The 21615-nt window shown below is 42.5% G+C and overlaps 1 protein-coding gene across 1 annotated transcript in view; it reads left to right on the plus strand.

Annotated features, from left to right (window-relative positions):
- The first annotated feature begins 839 nt into the window (after window positions 1-839).
- Window positions 840-21615, plus strand: part of LOC132403702 (serotransferrin-A-like) — a 134102-nt gene continuing 113326 nt past the window's right edge. Inside the window, exons 1-6 of the mRNA XM_059987290.1 lie at window positions 840-891; window positions 12637-12794; window positions 15382-15484; window positions 17332-17514; window positions 18881-19025; window positions 21314-21369. Of these exons, the coding sequence (XP_059843273.1) occupies window positions 852-891; window positions 12637-12794; window positions 15382-15484; window positions 17332-17514; window positions 18881-19025; window positions 21314-21369 (685 nt within the window). The 5' untranslated portion in view covers window positions 840-851. The remainder of the gene's footprint in view (window positions 892-12636; window positions 12795-15381; window positions 15485-17331; window positions 17515-18880; window positions 19026-21313; window positions 21370-21615) is intronic.

Consider the following 21615-nt stretch of genomic DNA (forward strand, 5'->3'; position numbering starts at 1 on the left):
ATGGAAAAAATTGTATTATGAAATAAGTAGTGAAAGGAAGGCAAGTAAAATGGAAAGAACTTTAGAAAATCAATCAACAGCTACTGATTATCACAAGCAATGAAGTGTAAATACCTAACAAGTAAAAGATAGATAGAGAGATAGATAAAAATGATAAAAAGAACATTGTTGAGTGGCTATGGAATGGAGAAAGCCAAAGCAGGGAGGTTGTTTCTACAACTATGTAAAGAATGTGTGAAACCTTTTTTTAAAAAAAAATCTGTTCTCACCTCTGTACAGAACACCAGAAATATCATCACTTTGATCATTTAAAGTAATATTTCTCATGTTGAAATCATGCACAGAGTGTTCTGGCATTGGGGTGTAATGAGACTGCATACCAGTGACACAAATAAGCAGTTTTATACAGAGTTTAGTCAAAAAATGTGAATATAGGAATGGCTGAATACATTAAACAAATAAAACTTTTAACACAGTGCTGGATAACAAGAAGACAATGAAGAAATGAAGAATCTAAAATGAATGCTCAAATAATATTTTTATATCTTAATTAATGGCTAGAATTAACAGGAAATCCCCTTCTTGTTCCCTGGGAGATTATACACTGTTCCACTTTGATGCTTAAACAATGGTTTATTTTTAGGTGGCACAGGTGGGTTGAGTTTCAGTCAACTTACCTGTGAAATATAACCCAAGTAAATCAATGTCAGTGTGTGTCACTCTGCCAACTTTGTAACCCTTTACTTTATAAGGGAGGCAGGAATGCAAAGGTCCTGCCACAAGCCACTGTACAGCAGGTTTGTGACAAAGCTAGCCAGCTTCTCAATTCTTTCGATACATGGTTTGATGTGATGATGTATCTCCACAGTGTTATACTCATAGCAATTACTTGTAAGTATAATGTTTATTTTGCTGGAATTTTAATTAATGCCATAATTTCCAGATAGATCTTTCATTGCCAGATAAAAATATGCATCTTAAATTTTTAATTCTACTGATGAACAAGGATCCAATTTGCTACAATAGTCCAGAATCATTATTGTACATAGAGACTGGCAAGGCTCATTCAGCTGGCTGTCTGAGCATTATTTGAAAAACAGCAGAGGATACATTCATGGAATCTTGGTCAAAGTTCTTACCTCATCCAATATCGCAAAAATGGATGAAATATTCATATTTCATTGTTATTTATCAGGACTAGCCCCACATAGTTTTGCCTGGTGAATCTATTACACTATAGCATTGATTCAAACATAATTTATTGTTTGCAAAGCTCTTTGGTGAATCGCCTGTTTGTTAAGGTGAAATCTAAATATACTCTATATTTCTCTCCATTAGTTTCCCTCTGTTCTGTCCCTTTATCCTTCTTCCTCTTTCTCTCCCTCTCTCTCTCTCCACACCCCTCTCTTTTTCTATCTCCTTTGTAATAGAATAGCCTGATAAAGTAGACTGTATATTCTTGTAGCAGAATCTTAAATATGGGCACGTATTTACAAATTATGTTAGTGTAAAAGTGTGAAGAAGAGGTAAAGGTTCCTAGAAAATGCTTTTGTCAATATTACAGAAATTCATGCAGTTTAATTCTAACAACTGTGTTTAAAATTAGAGAAAGTACCTTGGGCAATTATCTATCAAGAAATATGCTTTACATACCTGAGGCAGACATATATTGCAAGCTTGTCATTACATTTATGGTGTCCAAAAGTAAGAGAGAGCTGTCCCATGCACTATATAGAACATCACAGCTCTTTGAGAGATGTCCAATTTAACACATACCTATGGACAAACTGTAGATGACCTGGCCACATACTTAATGACACTTTGCAGTGTGTCATTTAGCTAACGTGTTTCCATGCATTGGAGAAGTTAAAAAATTTCCATTTGCTCTGATCTTTGCTCAGGGAAAATAGGTAATATTTGCTTCATCATTAGCCACTGGTGAAAGTCCTGAAGACTGGAAGGTGGCTAATGCTGTTCCATTGTTTAAGAAGGTTAGCAAGGACAATCCAAGGAACTACAGGCTATTCACCCTGACATCAGTAGTAGGGATGTATGTGGAGCAAACTCTGAGGAAGAGGATCTACCGGCATTTGTTATGGTTGGGACCAAAGTCCGCATTCCAGTTCTTAATCTGGTCCGCGGACTCCGGACTCCGGGTCCTTCGACGGCCCCTTGTTTCGCCTTCAACTCAAATAGTCACACCTGAGGATCATCTTGGCTTGGTTGGGCTCAAGGAGGTGCACCTGATGCCTATCGGTTGGCTGTGTATATAAGGGGCTCTGGGATTGAGTATAGTTTGGGGGGGGGGGTCATTCTGTCTGCCTCGGCTTGGAGTACCACTGTTAACGACGAGTTCTGTGAGTGAGTTATGGACTGGGCTGCTCCGTAGCCCGCCCGAGTCTTCTGGATGCAGTGAGTCTTGAAGTCACCCTGGACTGAGCTCCCTTCCTATCCCTTGCCTCCGTCGGGTAAGCCGGGCCAGATTGCCATTGCCCAGCGAAGGGATCTGCTCCTTCCTATCCCTCGCCTCCAACGGGTTGTGCCCTGCGACCTGCCCAGGCCCTTGTGTCCTGCCTGGGAGGTCCGGTCCCTGCCCAGGAGTTCTGCGGCCCACCCAGGGGGGCTATCCTCCCAGTATTCCTAGTCCCAAGAACCCATCCTCTAGCCAAGCCTCAAGACCTCAGCTTCAAGCAAGCCTCAAGACTCCAGCCTCGAGACCCCAGCCTCTAGCCAAGCCTCGAGACCCCAGCCTCTAACCTAGGCTCGAGACCCCAGCCTCGCCAAGCCTCGAGACCCCAGCCTCTAACCTAGGCTCGAGACCCCAGCCTCAAGCCAAGCCTCGAGACCCCAGCTTCAAGCAAGCCTCGACTCCAGCCTCGAGACCCCAGCCTCAAGCCAAGCCTCGAGACCCCAGCCTCTAACCTAGGCTCGAGACCCCAGCCTCGCCAAGCCTCGAGACCCAAGCCTCTAACCTAGGCTCGAGACCCCAGCCTCAAGCCAAGCCTCAAGACCCCAGCCTCGCCAAGCCTCAAGACCCCAGCCTCGCCAAGCCTCGAGACCCCAGCCTCTAACCTAGGCTCGAGACCCCAGCCTCAAGCCAAGCCTCGAGACCCCAGCTTCAAGCAAGCCTCAAGATTCCAGCCTCGAGACCCCAGCCTCTAGCCAAGCCTCGAGACCCCAGCCTCTAACCTAGGCTCGAGACCCCAGCCTCTAACCTAGGCTCGAGACCCCAGCCTCAAGCCAAGCCTCGAGACCCCAGCTTCAAGCAAGCCTCAAGACTCCAGCCTCGAGACCCCAGCCTCAAGCCAAGCCTCGAGATCCCAGCCTCTAACCTAGGCTCGAGTCCCCATCCTCTAGCCAAGCCTCAAGACCTCAGCTTCAAGCAAGCCTCAAGACTCCAGCCTCGAGACCCCAGCCTCAAGCCAAGCCTCGAGGCCAACTTGGACCCTAAGATCTCTCTGAGCTCCATGGTCGTCTCTGAACGCCACGGTCTCCATGGACACCATGGTCTCCATGAACACCACAGTCTCCATGAACACCACGGTCTCCACACCTTGTCCTATCCTTCAGCTTGTCCCGTCCTGCCCCCAGTACTTCAGTGCCTGCGTCCTGCATTTGGGTCCAGTCTCACGTCCCCTGATGACAGTATTTGGATAGACAGATTCTAATTAATTAATAAACGTGCTGAGTTTTTTGAAGAGGTAGCCAAAAAGGTAGATGAGGATAGGGCAGTAGATGTTTTCTGAGGCCTTCAGCATGGTCCCACATGGTAGGTTGGTCTGTAAAGTTAGGGCCAAGGAATCCAGGGAGAACTGACCTCTGTTTCCCAGTCTAGAAATGTCATAATCTGGGCAAAAGTTCCAGAGGGGGAAAGTTTAAAGGGGACATGAGGGGCAAGTTTATTACTCAGAATATGGTAGGTACCTGGAATGAGTTACCACGGGTCATGATTGAAGCAGTCAGTTTGTGGCATTTAAGAGATTTTTAGATTGGCACATGAATAAGAAGGGAATGGGGGAACGAGTGCGGTACAACATCGTAGGCCAAATCTCCCGTCCTGCGCTGTATGCTCGTGTTCTATAACTAGTATGGTGGATTCAAAACTGGTTCAGAGTTAGGAAGCAGAGGGTGATGGTTGAAGGCTGTTTCTCAGATTGCGGACCAGTGACTCATGATGTGCCTCAGCGTTTGGTATTGGAACTCTTGTAAGTTGTTATTTATATACAGTAATTGATCTGGATGTGAATGCACAAGCCTCGATCATTACGTTTGAAGATGACATGAAACTAGGAGGTATTGTTGGTAATGAATATGGTCATCATAGATTACAGAGGGATCTTGATCAGTTAGGAGGTGGTCTGAGGAGAAATGGATTTCAGTGCAATTAAGTATAACTGATGCATTTTGGAAAGCCAAACCAGCACAGAACTTATACTATGAATGGTAGAGCACTTTGGAAGTGTAATAGAATGCAGGGATTTAAGAGTCCAAGTGCAGAGTTCTTTGAAAGTAGTATTAATGGTAGACATGGTGGTGAAAAAGGCATTTAGGAATCAGTCAGGGTATTAAGTATATATGTTGTTGTTGTATAAATCATTGGTGAGGCTGTATCATTCGAGAAGCACTTGTTTAGGAATATGAAGGGGTGGAGCTTAGAGGGATAGGGGTGGAACACAGGAAATTGGGGCTAGTTGGGAGGGCACTGTGGTTGTCAAGGACTCGTTGAGGTGAAGGGCTTGTATCCATGTTGTATCGCTCTATTATATTCTGACTTACTGTAAGGTGCCATGGAAATATTAATTATTTATTTTGCTGATGTGATCTCTGTAATTCTCTGCATCTCTGTCTTCAAAGTTCAACGATCAAAGTAAATTTATTATCTAAGTACATACAATATATGTCACCATATACAACCCTGAGGTTTATTTTCTTACAGTCATACATAGTAAGTTCAAGAGACAATGAAAGACCATGTCCAACAGAATCAACAAACAACCATTGCTCGGAGGACAACAAACTGTGCAAATAAAAAAGAGAAAATAATTATAGTAGTAATAATAATAATAACAGAGTATAACCCGGGAAAATGAAAAAAATATCACTACTGAAGAAAAAGTTAACCAATGGAAGATCATGACTCTTCAAGGAAAAGAATTTCAGGATGTATATTGTATACATTTCTCTGACATTAAATGTACCTTTGAAACCTATTGAAAGAAAGGCGCGAGGCAGAAGAAAGGAAACTATAAGCCAGTTAGTCTGACCTCAGTGGTGGGGAAGATGTTGGAGTCGATTATTACAGATGAGGTCTCTGGGTACTCGGAGGCACATGATAAAATTGGCCATAGTCAGCATGGTTTCCTCAAGGAAGAATCTTCCCTGACAAATCTGTTGGTATCCTTTGAAGAAATAACAATCAGGATAGATAAAAGAGAATCGGTTGATGTTGTGTACTTGGATTTTCAGAAGGCATTTGACAAGGTGCCACACATGAGGCTGTTTAACAAGCTATGAGCCAATGGCACTACAGAGAATATATTAGCATGGATAAAGCAGTGGCTGATTGGCAGGAAACAAAGTTTGAGAATAAAGGGAGCCTTTTCTGTTTGGCTGCTTGTGATTAATTGTGTTCCACAGGAGTCTGTATTGGGACCAGTTCTTTTTTATGTTATATGTCAATGATTTGAATGATGGAACTGATGACATTTCAAAGTTCGCAGACAATATGAATATAGGTGGAGGGGCAGGTAGTTTTGAGGAAATAGAGAGGGTACAGAAGGACAGACAGATCAGGAGAATGGAAAATAAATGGCAAGTGTGTATGGTCATGTACTTTGGTAGAAGAAATGAAAGAGTTGACTATTTTCTAAATGGAGAGAAAATACAAAAAAAAACTGAGGTGCAAAGGGACTTGGGAGCCATTGTGCAGGATTCCCTAAAGGTTAATTTGCAGGTTGAGTCTGTTGTGAGGAAGGCAAATGCAATGTTAGCATTAATTTCAAGAGGATTGGAATATAAAATCAAAGATGTAATGTTAAGACTTTATAAAGTATGGGAAGGGCCTCATTTGGAGTATTGTGAGCAGATTTTGAACCCTATATTAGAAAGGAGGTACTTAGAAGGGTTGAAAGGAGGTTCGCAAAAATTATTTCAGGATTAAATGGCCTAATATTGCTCCTGTATCTTATGGCCTTATGGACCCTCAATGGAAGACATCACCATGATCAGAACAGACCTGATGTCAACCAGAAAGTGAGGAACGCTTGGCTCGAAGTTGGAGACATCTTCCCAGAGATAGAAAGGGTCCTTGTGGCAATACAGGACCAGGTGTTTAACACAAAAAATGATAAAAATACATAATAAAAGACCAACACGTTCAAGGTGATAAATGTAGTAAATGCCGAGTAAATCGAGAAGCAATCTAACACATTACAGGATCCTGTAGCGGTTTAACTCAATCAGATTACGCACACAGGCACAATCAAATAGCAAAGATCATTCACGAAAATCTTGCTTTAAAATACAAACTCACAAAAGAAACCATACTTTTGTAACCCCCTGGGTCACCTCAGGCTCGCTCAGCTCGTTCTCGTCTAGGGGTAGCAGCCTTCGGCCCCGCCAAACTGGGTAATCAGCTGGTGTGGATGTTGTGTGATGTCCCCGCCTCGCCCAAAAACAGACAGTACACCATATGCGATTAAATGAGTACAATCTATAAAGGTTACTATAACTAAGTGATTAATAATGATACAGTATATATGAAGAAAAAAAAATAAAGAAAAGGCGCCAAACTTATCAAAGTCCAAACCACTTCATGCACAACCATTGGAGCTCAATTACTGAAGTCTTCTGGCCACCATTTGATCCCCTCTGAACTCCTCGACTCGCAGCTCAGGACCACCCAAAGTGGTCAACCAAGCATATCTATCATCGTCTCCTCTCCTCAGGGTACCTCCTGGCCTTGGACCCCCCCTTGGGGTCCATTCCTTGCCCAGTTTACAGCATTGCATCCTCTCTCTCTCACCCCCTCACACCAATCTCCCCAAAAGCCCGCCAAAAATAGCTTACAGACTCAGAAGAAAGAACAACATTAATCCCAATTGGTTTACAAAGGAATACAATTCTCGTTATCAGTAAATTTTAACCCAAACAAGCTTCCAGCACTATTCCTGCTTTTAACACAACAAAGAAGCCATTTTGATTACATACACAGTAACAAAGAAAAAGATCCCCTTTACACTTCACTAGAAATACAAATCTGATTCTGTTTTAGAGTAAGAATCCCACAAATTATATTATGACCGATTCATAATACAGATAGGACAATCCATAATAACTATTCAGATATAATAATGCAAGGTAAACAAGCAAGAACAACATACTTAATAGATATAGGATTCCAAACACACATAACTTACTAAATTCAGTAAGTGAACAACACCAAATATATGCTGAATTAAAAGAGGAAATTGAAATACTTTGGAAAATGGACAGGGTATACCTTGTCCCAATAGTAATATCTACAGCTGGTAACGTCCCAAAGACACTACATAATAGCACTAAACAATTAGGGCTACACAGTAATATCTATGCTAACCTTCAGAAAGCCACAATACTAAACACCACTAAAATTGTCCAAAAGTTCCTAGCAAGTGAGAGATGAGCATGCTTGGTTATATCTGTACCTCAAGTTTTACCAGCTTGAGCTGAGAAAAAAATAAAAATAATAATAAATAAATAAGAAATGAATATCAAGAACATGAGAAAGTAACTCCATGGGTAAAAAGTAACTCCATGGGTAGTGGGCTCACAATCTCTCTGAAGCACCACACAAAAATGCTGGAGGAACTCAATAGGATCTATGCATCTATGGAAAAAAGTAAACGGTCAAAGTTTTGGGTTGAGACCCTTGATCAAGTTTTTCTCGTGTGTCACAACTGTTTTGCTTTTGTATATGGTGCTTGCCCTTCCTCTGCATTCATAATCCTTCCTTTCCATGTCATAAATGTGCTTTCTCTCTCTCATTTGAGTCATAGAGTCATAGACCTGTACAGAATAGAAACCAGCACTTCAGCCCAATTTGTTCACATCAACTAAGTTGCCTAATGGAAGAATTGTCTGTATTTGGTCCATATCCCTCAAACCAATGGTCCCCAACCTTTTTTTATGCATGGATCATTACACTTAAGCAAAGGGTCTATGGACCCCAGGTTGCGAATTGATGCTCTAAACCTTTATGCCTCTAAAGCTCTTCAAAAAACTCTTAAATGTGTGAAGACATTGCCTCGCGGGGTCTTTTTAAACCTGCTCATATGGTAATGAAACATTTGTGAAAGTATTTCCAAGATTGAAGAACAACTCAACCCAATCATGTCCCAGTGTGGATGCAGAAGATTCTCAAGAAGGGGGTTAAGCAGTCAGGGGCCATGGTGCACATTTGCACTAATGACATAAGTAGAAAGAGGGAAGAGGTCCTGCACACTGAGTATAGGGAGTTGGGGTAGAGGGTGAGGAGCAGGACCTCGAAGGTAGTAATCGCTGGATTACTTCCTGTACCAGTGCTGGTCAGGGCAGAAATAGGATAATAGTGCAAACAATAAGTGGTAATCAAACTTAATGAGTACTTTGGATCGGTCTTCACTGTGGAAGTAGTAATACTGTGGAAGACTGTGCAATATGCCAGAAATTTCAAACATTCAAAGGTCAAATTTAATGTCAGAGCAATGTATACAATACGTAGTACATCCTGAAATGCTTTGTCTTTTCAAACATCCGTGAAAACAGGGAAGTGCCCCAAAAAATGAATGACAGTTAAACGTGAGAACCCCAAAGTCCACCCTCCTGCGCATAAGCGGCAGTGAGCAACGATCCCCCCTCCCCACTGGCAAATAAAATGCACCCACTACTGAGCACAAGTGTGAGCTAAGCGAAAGCAAAGACACAGACCAAAGTTACCACAAAGGCTTTGCGTTTCATCTGAAATTCAACAAACCACAGGTTCTCTCTCTTCCTGGCAAGGGAGAGGGAGGTGTCCCCCATTTTCACAGCCAGTGGGAGACATAACAACAACCCACTGGCTTATGATGTTAAAAGTCCGTATCATCGCTTTTTTTGAGCTCTGTGCCTGAAAATCACGAAGACCTCAGGTCTTTGGGCCCACAGCAAAAGATTTTCCAGCCTCCCAATGACATGAGTCTCCTGCTGTGACACTAACCCTCGATCTGCCCTGAGCCCCGAGATCTGAGGCTTCCAAACACGATCAAGAATCTCAGGTCAAATCCTTGAAATGTCGAATAGCGGTCAGTTGTGGAACCCTGAGAACGGGTCCCACTCCCATAAAGAACTGAAGCCTGCGTGTAAATCCAGGTCAGGATCTTCAAAAGAACCCTGAAAGGGAAAAATAAAGATATTAAAATTTGAGAGTATTGGAGCAGAAGTGAGTGTGGTTGCTATTACGATGGAGAACATGTTTGGGAAGCTGAAAGGTCAGAAGGTGGACAAGTCACCTGGACAAGATGGACTATACCCCAAGGTTCTGAAAGAGGAGCTGAATAGGTTGTAGAGGCATTAGTAATGATCCTTCATGAACCACTCGATTCTGAAATGGTTCTAGAGGTCTGCAAAATTGCAAATGTCACTCCACCCTTTAAGAAGGCTGGGAGGCAAAGGAAAGGAAACTGAATTGACTTTATTACTAACATTCTTCATATACATGAGGAATAAAAATCTTTACGATACATCTCTGTCTAAATGTGCAATGTGTAATTTATAGTAATTTATAATAAATAGTATGTACAACAAGACAATCAATATGACATAGAAATACAATTATATCAGCATGAATTAATCAGTCTGATGGCCTGGTTGAAGAAGCTGTCCTGGAGTCCGTTGGTCCTGGCTTTTATGCTGCAGCACCGTTTCACAGATGGTAGCAGCTGGAACAGTTTGTGGTTGGAGTGACTCGGGTCCCCAATGATCCTTCAGGCCCTTTTTACATACCTGTCTCTGTAAATTTCTTGAATAGCGGGAAGTTCACATCTACCGATGCGCTGGGCTATCTGCACCACTCCCTGCAGAGTCCTGTGATTGAGGAAAGTACATTTCCCATACCAGGCAGTGATGCAGCCAGTCAGGATGCTCTCAATTGTGCCCATTCTTAGGATTTGGCAACTCATGCCAAACTTCTTCAACCGTCTGAAGTGAAAGAGGTGCTGCTGTGCTTTTCTCACCACACAGTCAGTATGTACAGACCTCGTGAGATCCTCGGTGATGTTTATGCTGAAGAACTTAAAGCTGTTCACCCTCTCAATATCAGATCTATTGATGTCAATAGGGGCGAGCCTTTCTCCATTCTTCCTGTAGTCCATTACCAGCTCCTTTGTTTTAGCAACATTGAGGGAGAAGTTGTTTTCTTGACACTACCGTGTCAGGGTGAAGGCTTCTTCTCTGTAGGCTGCTTCATTATTATTTGAGATTAGGCCAATCAATGTAGTATTGCCATCAAATTTAGTTAGCAGATAGGAGCTGTGGGTGGTGACACAATCATGGGTATACAGAGACTAAAGGAGGGAGCTTAGGATAGAGTCCTGAGGGGCACATATGTTGAGGGTCAGAGGGCAGAGATGAGGGAGCCCACTCTTACCACCTACTGGAAATCTGACAGGAAGTCCAGGATCCAGTTACACAAGGCAGGATGAAGGCCAGTTAACCTGACTTAAGTGGTTGGGAAGATGTTGGAGTCAATTGTTAAGTATAAGGTATCGGGGAACTTGGAGGCACAAGACAAAATAGGCCAGTCAGCATGGGAAATCTTGCTTGACAAATCTGTTGGAATTCTTGGGAAATGTCTTGCTTGACAAATCTATGGGAATTCCTTGAGGACATAACAGACAGGATAGACAAAGGAGAGTCAGTAGATTTTGGTTACATGGATTTTCAGAAGGCCTTTGACTTGGTGCCACAAATCAGGCTGCTTAACAAGATAAGAGCCCATTGTATTCCAGAAAACATACTAGCGTGGGTAGAATAAAAACACAAAATGCTGGCAGAACTCAGCAGACCAGACAGCATTTTGTGTTTTTATTTATTTTCAACATCTGCAGATTCACTTGTCTAGCATGGGTAGAAGTTTGGCTGACTGGCAAATGGCAGCCAGAGGGCCTATTCTGGTTGGCTGCTGGTGACTAGTGGCGTTTCACAGTGGTCGGTTTTGAGAATGCTTCTTTTTACATTATATGTCAATGATGTGGTCAAGTTTGCAGATGGTACGAAGATAAGTGAAGAGGCAGGTAGTATTGAAAAGCTGGGAATCTGCAGAAGGACTTAGACAGATTGGGAGAATGGGCAAAGAAGTGGCAGATGGACTATAGTGTAAGGAAATGTATGGTCTTGCATTTTGGTAGAAAGAATAAAGGTGTAGACCATTTTCTAAATGGGAAGACAATTTTGAGGTGCAAAGTAACTTGGGAGTCTTTGTGTAGGATTCCCTAATGGTTAACTTGTGGGTTGAGTCAGTGTAAAGAAGGGAAATGCAATATTAGCTTTAACAGGACCAGAATATACTAAAAGCAAGGATGTGATGTTGATGCTTTATAAGGAAATGGTTAGAATACACTTCAAGAATTAGAGAACAGATATCCTGACATTGGAGAGGGCCCAGAAGGGATTCACAAGAATGATTCTGGGAATGAAAGGGTTAACACACTGCTTGAGTAGCGTCTCATGGCTTTGGGCATGTACTCGGTAGATTTTAGAAGAATGGTGGGGGGGGAACCTCATTGAAACCTATTGAATATTGAAAGGCCTAGAAAGGGTGGATGTGGAGAGGTTATTTCCTATAGTGGATGAGACAGCGCAGCATCAAATAGAGGAATATCCATTTAGAACAGAGATGAGAGAAGGTGGTGAATCAATGGAATTCATTGGCATGGACGGCAGTGCATGCCAAGTTTTGGAGTATATTTGATGTGCAGGTTGATATTTTCTCAGTTAGTCAGGGCGTCAAAGGTAATGGGGGAAAAGGCAGGAACATGGGATCGAGAGGGATAATAAATCAGCCATGATGGAATTGTGGAGCAGTTGATGGGCTGAGTGGCCTAATTCTGCTCCTATGACTTATGGTGTAATGGTTTTAATTGATTAACCTTGTTCAACCCCACCCTCCCCTTTCCTTTCACCATACATTCACTCACTTCTCTATTATTGAGAATGCCCCCTCCATCGCTCCCATTTCCAAAGCTGGGTTCTTAGATCTTACTTTTACTCTGCTGAATATCCAGCACACTTAAAATGGCAATTTGGCAAAAATGTTCAAGTGGTTTGCCATAAAAGGTGATATGCACCTCACAGAACTAATGCACAAAGTGGTCCTTTATAGAATCATTGCTCTTCTCTTCCCATGAATTTATTGATTATTTTCACTTCTGTATAACTTTGTACTTTAACATGTACAGCGTTCCCTTTTCTCTAAACTATACAACTGCTATGCACCTTCCTGTCTCCCAATGAAACCATTGTGTTTTGCTATTCCCTCAAAACCACTGTGGTCTTTGCCCTATCTCATTATCATATCGTTCATTCTGAACTTCATATAACTTCATATAATTGTTCCCTGATGCCCTTTTTTATCATTTGCAGCACTTTCATTCGCAGCTGACACGAATATTACCTGGTGTACAATCTCAACAGCAGAGTTATCAAAATGCAATGATTTGAAGGCTGCAATGTCAGATCATTACCCCAATTTCAGATGTATTAAAGAAGACTCGGCCTCAGCTTGTTTGACTGCTATCAAGGTAAAGATTTATTTGGACTTGGCAGAAGTTGGTAGTCAAAACATTTGATTATTTGAGTTGCAGTAATCTTGGAACTGTAGAAGGCAGTACTCCAATAATTCTAAACTGCATCTACCCACTGGCAAATGAACAGGAATCTCAATTGCTGCTAATCCCTCCCTCTAACTGAATGGGCCATTAAAGTGTACATTTTGCCCATGGAGTGTACATTTCCAGTAGATGTCAGCTCCTGGAATAATGGCATGCAGCAATGATATTGGAAAAAGAGACTCTATTCAGGGTGTTCATTGATAAGTATTCTGAATATCTTTGAGTTTCAACAATCTGTGTCCTTTCCATTATGGGTGCCATGGGGATAATATAAGCAAGTTTGTCATCACGCTGTGTATGTGTTTTGTGCTTTGATCCCTCTTCATATCTACACCACAACCCTTCTTGGCAACTTTTCCATCCCATCCCCGCTTATCTGATATAAGATACTATAAAATACTTGAGCCCAAAAAGTTGCCTTAACAACATGCCAGTTATCATCCTGGAATGGTGCTGTTTTGTTGCATGCTGGCCAGAACCAGACACGCTGCTGCAAAGTGGCCAGGAACTCCTTGATGAGCCTGGAATGGTGCTGCAGTCACCTGGAACTGCTTATTACCTAACCATACCCGGTAACGTGTTTGGGATAGTTATGCTGAAGTTTCAAGACTGCAAGCTGTACTACTTCCTAGCATAGTATCCCTCCAATGTGAATAAGGAGTAACATACATGAGTACCAAAATTCCTCGTGACAAAGAAGGCCATTTAGACCATCAAAATTACTTTGGCTTTAAAAACACATCTCCTGTCCCATTTCTCTACTTTTTTTCCTGCTAGCTACTTTCTCATATTTAAATCATCCACTCTCTGCCACCCCGTGGCATTAAGGCAAGTGACCAACCAGTTGTCACACCTCCAGCTGCAGCCCAGTAAAGCACCACCCCTCCCATCTCTGGGGTGTGCGAGGAAGTGGGAGAAGCCAGAGGAAGCCGGCATGATCGCAGGAAGAGCGTGCAAACTCCTTGAGGTTAGCGCCAGAGGTCAAGATCAAACTCAGATATCCAGACCGTGAGGCCGCAACACCATTGTGTCGCCTAACAGCATCCAACTACTTTCATCTGTCACGTTAGTCCCTCAAGATTATGCTGACTCCCAGTGCAGCCCCATTGATTCCTTTCCTCCACTCGGTTCGCTGTAAACTGTTCTCTGAGGTAGTGAATGACGGCAAAGTAGATTTCTATATTGGATCACTAGGTTTGAGAATATTTGCCTTGTAAATTAAACCTAGTGTTATGCTTCTTAGACAAAAGGGAACGTACAGCAGAGGGAGATAGCGTGGCTTTGCTTTGGCTGGAGATACTCTGATCTGATCTCACTACTCTGATCTGATGTTATTGAAGTGAAAAGTTCAAAAGCATTACATGAAGTATGTCAAGTACTAAAAAATATAGAATATAATTTGCTGCAAGAATGGAGAAAAAGCCTGCATGTAAAAATAGAATACATTTGTGACAGTAATTATAAGATACTCAGGCAATAAGTGGGTGATAGAATAGTTTAGATATCAGAAAGATTACTATAAATGGAATGACACATGAGCGATCAGTTTACTGAAAGTATAAGGAAGGCATTTATCCAAGTAAACCATACTAGGTGGCAGTTAGAGCTCCTTTATTGCCAGAGTGCTAAATATACAGGAAGCGAACCCACTGTTAGGAAGGGTAGGCTATTTGGCGTAGATTGGGAGACTGTTTCACCAAACAACTATGCTCTGTCTCCCAGAACAAGTGGGATCTCCCAGTTTCCACCCATTTTAATTCCACTTCCCATTCCCATAGGTGCATCCATGGCCTCTTCCACTGTTATGGAAAGGCCATGCTTGGGTTGGAGGAACAACACTTTACATTCCGTTTGGGTAGCCGCCAACCTGATGGCATGAACATCAATTTCTCAAACTTCCAGTAATGCCTCCCCCTCCACCCTTCACCATTTCCCATCCCCTTTTCCCCCTCTCATGTTACCTTGTTGCCTACTCGTCACCTCCCTCTGGTGCTCCTTCCTTTCTTCCATGGTCTTCTGTCTCTTTCACCAATCAACTTCCCAGCTGTTTGCTTCATTCCACCCCCCTCCCGGTTTCACCTATCACCTGGTGTTTCTCTCCCCCCTACCCCAACCTTTCAAATCTACTCCTCAGCTCTTTTCCTCCAGTCCTGCTAAAGAAGGGTTTCAGCCTGAAACTTCAACTGTGCTTTTCTCCCCCATAGATGCTGTCGGGCTTGCTGAGCTCCTCCAGCATTTTGTGTGTGTTGCCCACTGGTAGGAAGTATAGATTGCACAATTTTGAACTAGATTTTATGAACACAAAAAAGGAACAAAAATGGGGAAGACAATGTTCTTGAAAAGAGTCCTGAAAATGCAGGAAACGCTCAGCAGGACAAGCAGCATTCTGTGCAAAGAAAAACAGTTAACAAAAGAACTCTTTTTGTCCTAAGTATTGGCAGATTAGAAGGAAGGACCAAGTAGTCCATTTAACCACAATCTTATTTGTGATTGTCAGACTGGAAAAGCAGACGCCGTGACTGTGGATGGGGGAGATATATATGAGGGAGGTCTTTTGCCTGAGCCAAAGCTTAAGCCAATCGCAGCTGAAAAGACTGAAGGTAATCTCTTATCAAATACTCAGGGAAAAACCATGTCTGAAAATGTGTGTGTGAAAGAGTCACTACGTTATTTATAATATCTTTCCAGAAGAAAATCTGCCGCCCTTCCCTCCTTCCGGCTGCATGTGACACCAGAGCACAGAACTGCTCTTGGCACTGAAACAGTCCAGGAACTAATTCAGTTGGATCAAAACTTCTATTTTAAGATACAATGAATAAAACCAGGAGTTAAGCCAATATAATTCACAAGCAGATCATCGAACACTTTACAAACCATACAGCAGACTGGCTGGCATAAAACATTGAACACAAAACGATACAGGACTGCCCATGATGTTGTGCTGGCCCTTTTAACCAAGATCAATCAACCCTTCGCTCCCGCTTAGCCCTCCATTTTTCTTTCATTTAAGAGACATGCCCATCTCTTAAATGCCCCTAATGTATCTGCCTCTACCACCACCCCACCATTCCATTCACCTTCCACTCTGTGTACCTTTGACATCTCCCCTACACTTCCCTCCAATCATTTTAAAATTATGCCCCCCTGTACTTCCCTGGGAAGAAAATGTTGGCTGCCCACTGTATCTACACCTCTTATAATTTTTTTTTACGCTCCTGAATAAAACTGAACTGACTACCTAAATCACAAACACAAGAAAATCTGCAGATGCTGGAAATCCAAAGTAATCACACAAAATGCTGGAGGGACTCAGCAGGTCAGGCAGCACCTAGGGAAAAGAGTAAAGAGTTGACTTTTCAGGCCGAGACTCTATGGAGACACACTCAGCCTAGTTATCTTTGCAAAACCCTCTTTATGAACATCTGAGTTGAGTGAGATGTTCCACACATAAGGAACAGCCTGTTTTAGATGTAATAAAAGAGTTGTACCTTAGAATCAATAAACTAGAATATTCTTTTATAATTTCTCAGTACAATCTGTATTGCTGACAGGGCAGACTAGTGATGCTATCATTGTAACATGCAGTTGGGAAAGAAACCTGATAAAGCATCCATTCCCCCCATCCCACCCCACCCACCTCCAACGTTCTCTACAACCAATGGCAGACCCCTCTCGAGTCATCTCTGTAATTTAAGACAGAACCCAGATCAGAGAGCTCTATAATCTGAAGAAGACATCTCTCTAGTCATTGTCAGAGCCAATAAAAGAATCTTCTCCAGAGACATCTCTGTAATTTGAAGAACTCTCTGCATAATCTGTTGTAGAGCCTGCTAGAGTCATTTCATTAACCTATGAATGGTCAGACATATGGAGATCTTTATAACATCTGATACTCCAATCCAAAACAAATCTCTGCAACAGTCATAAGCCCTTGTTAATAATTACTCTATTAACGTACAATTAATCCCTCACCCTCTGCTGTTCTTACTAGGGCTCTAACAATCCTTTCACAGCACTTTTGAAATAAATCTCTATGACCTTACTCTAAGACATATGATCTAATTAATATCTGTGGCTTTCATTAGAGATTTGACAAGCATCTTATTTCATGAGCAATACAAGTGGAATATCAGCACTATATTTAAATGCAGTTGGCATTATCTATAGTTCTAATAGTTGCTGGTTTCTTAACTCTCCCTCTCTTGGTTATCCCATTATTGTCACCTTCGCATTTCTTTTTGCAGTAAGTCAGTGTGCACTGCAGTCTTTGCACTACTTTACTGTTTTAGTGCCATCTTTGCATTTATTGTCTTATTTACATTGCCACACTGAACACTGCTAACTTGGTGAACTTCATGTGAGAAGAAATTTCATTGCACCCTGCTATATATGACAAAAAATGATCAGGATCTGAATATAATTGATGGTATATTTTATATTGCTCCAGGGGAATCCTGTTACTACGCTGTCGCAGTGGTAAAGCCAGGAAGCAACTTTCAGTTCAAAGATCTAAAAGGCAAAAAATCCTGCCACACTGGCCTTGGTAAATCTGCTGGCTGGTATATTCCAACAGGAACAATTTTGAAATACAACCTAACATCTTGGAATGGAGTTGACCCCATTGAAGAAGGCAAGATTTTGTACTTCTTTATGTTCTCAAAATTTCTCAAGCATACAAGACAGAGGAACTTCACACTGAGATGTCATCAAAATCAGCAGCAGATACAATGCATTGGACTAAAATTTGCTGCTGTGATAGAGTGAATGAAAAAGGATGAGCAGAAAGATATGTAGAAACATACCTGGAGGTGACAGGACACCAGTCACAATATGAGAAAGCAATAATAGCCTTAAGAACTTCATGGAGTAATAATGAGATCTATTATTTTGTAGAATTGTGTGAATTGTTTAGTACCTTATCTTGGACAGAGATTTAGTGAGCCAGATTTTGCTGTTGTGAGGCTCTCAAAAATATCCTGCACTCTTTAGTGAAAAGGGTTTTCACTTCCTTTCTTCCTCTTTAGTCTTCCAGACCGACAGTTCTCTTCTTCAATTTTCACCCACCCATTTCTCTGTCGCCTTTCTGTTGCACTCTCCCTTCAGAACTTATGTTCTTCTTCTCTCTGTCTCTCTCTCTCTCTCTGCCATGATTTCCTTCTCCCCCTTTGTCCCTACCTTCTACTGGTGACCACCAGCTGTCTCACCTTTGTTGATTCACTCCCTCAGTTTTCACCTCTCTTTCTCTCCTCCTTTGCCTCTGTTTCCTCCCTGCTCTTTTTTTACCTCCTCCTTTTGGTGCTTATTTGGACGAAGAGAACGGGAACAGAAGATTTGGCTCATAGACAGGCCTGGTGGTCATTTCTGAATCTGCTGATTACAGGCAGCAGACAGTTGTCTGGAACAATAATGCTGCAGTCTCGCACTCTCACTGTTCAGCTGCTGTGGCAGAGTTAGCTAAGGTCAGGACTGTAGCAGCCATATTGAGAGTGTGGAGGGATGAGCTTCTGCTCTGCTTGACCACAGTGGGAATCATGAGCTGGCTTTTAGACTGCTATAGCCATAGTGGAGCTGAGGTGGTGATGCACCATCACTAACTCTCTGAGATGTGAGGTGAAATATTGGCTTTTATTGACTGGAAGAAAGAACAAGCAGCAATTGACCACCATATTACATCCTGGAGACTGAGGGACTGAGGGCCGGGCTCAGGCCTCAATTGCCTTTATACTGGGGTCAGTGGGAGGAGCCACAGGAGCAGTCAGCGGGGAGGGGGGGCGTGTCCAGACAGGTATATGTAGTTATATGTAGTTCACCTTGCGATTCAAGGAGGATAGAACTATCACAGCATCAGTGAGAGTGTGAACATTCATACCACAAAAAACCCAGTGCAATTCAGCAAGGCCTGTTTTTCTTTGCTGAAATTACTTTGACCTTTTGAGTTCTTCTTCCTATGCCTGGAATCCAACCTTCATTTACTTTATCTTCTCTGTTGTTTTCAGTTGTGGGAGATTTCTTCTCCTCCAGCTGTGTTCCAGGTGCTAAGGCGACTTTCCCTAAGCTCTGTGCTCTGTGTAAAGGGACAGCTGAGAACCACTGCAAGCGATCGCATGAAGAACCTTACTACGATTATTCAGGAGCATTCCTGTAGGTATTCCTTGTTATTACATTCTTACTTTTTCTGCAGGACAGCAAGTTAAATTTCTCTACTAATTGCACATGTTTTAGTCTGAACAGTTCAAATCTCACCTTTTCTCTTGCTAATATGAAGCATCCATTTGACTCCGCTAACAAAAAGGTTGAAAATATTTCAGATCTCTACAGTCAGTGATTTTGTTTTTGACCCACTTCAAAAAGTGCTGTGAAACAGCCAACAGTTAATATTTAGGGTGAACACTCTGAACCAGAACTGGAGGAAATTTTCGTTAGAACAACATTGAAGAAATTATAGTAATGAGCAAAGGGCATGTGTGTGTGTCTATGTACGCTAATGAAAGCGATAGAGGCATTGCAATGTGCTGGAGTGGAAAAGAAATGTTTAAGTGGTGGATTATTCATAACAGATTTTAGGGCGATTTCTAAATCAATTGAGCCACACTTTCTGCTTTAGGTGTATTTTGAGGACCAAAGACAACACTGTGAAAAGCTAAATCTAATGCTACAGTTGTGGTTGCAGACGGCCACTAGTGCTGCAAGAATTGGTCAGAGTAAGGTAATCGACCCAAATATCTACAGCAGCTTGATTCAGTGCCTCTATCATCAAGTTTTCAGGGGAAGTCATCTGCCAGAATGTCAATGAAATAATTCACTTCAATTCTTCAGCTGCTCATGTGGGTTGGTTTCCATTTGAAACAGGTCACTCATCTTCAGACGTCCCTGGAGCCCATTTGTTACCTACAAGCCATGTGAGGAGTGTGATGTAATACCTCACAGTTGCAGCTCCAACATCACATGGAAACCTCAGTTCAATCCAGGCCAAAACAACCTACTTGATTATCACCTTGTGCACGTGCTGAAATACTCACTCCCTTTACCCCGTGTTCTCAGCCAGATTGAACACTGCAGTGCACTTTCACCTAGCTGCAACTCACCACTTGTCTACAGTAGCACCTCCCATACACACAACCTCCACTGATTAGGTCCTCAGGGATGTCAGGTCCATATAAACACCATCGGCTCCAGGTCATGTACTGATTTAATTTGGAATTTTCTTGCTGTTTCTTCATCATGTTGGATAAAACTCACAGAACTGCCTATAGTGGACAACAGCTGGCCAGTCAGCACCACTACAAAGGTACCTCAGTCCATGTGATAAGGTTTTTTAAGAACTGTCATTGTAACTGACCTGGCGTTACTTGCCAATTGAAGAGGAAGTCATCCTCTTGTTTGATCTTCTGTCCACCTCACCTACTTTTCTCTTTCTCCCAATTCTTGGCAGGACTTTGTAAATGACAGTTGTAAGTGTAAAGAGGGTTTCTTCTTTTTGTTAACTAGCAGGAATGCTAATTTACTGATAACGAGAATGGTATTCCTTTGTAAACCAAATGGGGATTAATGTTCTTTCTTCTGAGTCTGTAAGCTTTTGTTGACGGGCTTTTGGGCAAATCGGCGCGAGGGGGTCGAGAGAGAGGACGCAATGCTCTAAGCTGGGCGAGGATCGGACCCCAAAGGGGGGTCCGAGGCCGGGAGATTCTCCGGGGGGGGGGGATGAAGCTAGATGTGCTTGGTTGACCACTCGGAGGGTCCTGAGCTGTTTGGAGAGTCGAGGAGTTCGGAGGGTCCTGAGCTGCGAGTCGAGGAGTTCGGAGGGGATCGAATGGTGGCCAGAAGACTTCAGTAATTGAGCTCCAACGGCTGTGCACGAAGTGGTTTGGACTTTGATAAGTTTGGCGCCTTTTCTTTAATTTTCTCTTCATATATACTGTATCGTTATTAATCACTTAGTTATAGTAACCTTTATAAATTGTACTCATTTAATCGCATATGGTGTACTGTCTGTTTTTGGGCGAGGCGGGGACATCACACAGCATCCACACCAGCTGATTACCCAGTTTGGCGGGGCCGAAGGCTGCTCCCCCTAGACAGGAACGAGCTGAGCGAGCCTGAGGCGACCCAGGGGGTTACATAAGATTGCCCTATTTGTGAATTCAAACAAGAACAGTGTTTATGGTACAGTGGATGTTTGTCTGTGTCGCAGGAGAAATTTATTCCTTCTTCACTGCACTTGTTGATGACATCTTAGGTTTCTACAGTATATGTTTTGTCTTTTTTCATCGAGATATAAGCATTTCACATAAGCCATCTATTGATTACATTTTATTTGCATTTAATCTTGTTGGATACTTGTGGAAATTATTTACTATTTTATAGACATTCTCGGTGGAGATATGACTGGGTCTTTACAGAATCTGATTTATCTGGTTATTTCTTTCCAGATGTTTAAAGGAAGGTGCTGGAGATGTTGCCTTTGTGAAACACACTACAGTGCCAAGTAGGTGAATCCGTGAGAGTTACCCTTAATTCTGCTTCTCCTGGTCTTCACATTTGGTGGTCAAACATCAGATTGGGTGTTGAGCTGGAACTCGGGAGGGATGGAGGGAGACCACTTACAGGAAAGAACATAACCTAGTAAGGAAGAGCAGAGCAGACTAGTCAGCCTTGTGATGCTGCTCGACCATTAGATAAAATTATGCTGACCCAGCTTTAGCCACGATATCATTTCCCTACACTCTCGCCA

The sequence above is a fragment of the Hypanus sabinus genome, chromosome 2 (assembly GCF_030144855.1).
Source record: "Hypanus sabinus isolate sHypSab1 chromosome 2, sHypSab1.hap1, whole genome shotgun sequence".
Taxonomy (NCBI): domain Eukaryota; kingdom Metazoa; phylum Chordata; class Chondrichthyes; order Myliobatiformes; family Dasyatidae; genus Hypanus; species Hypanus sabinus.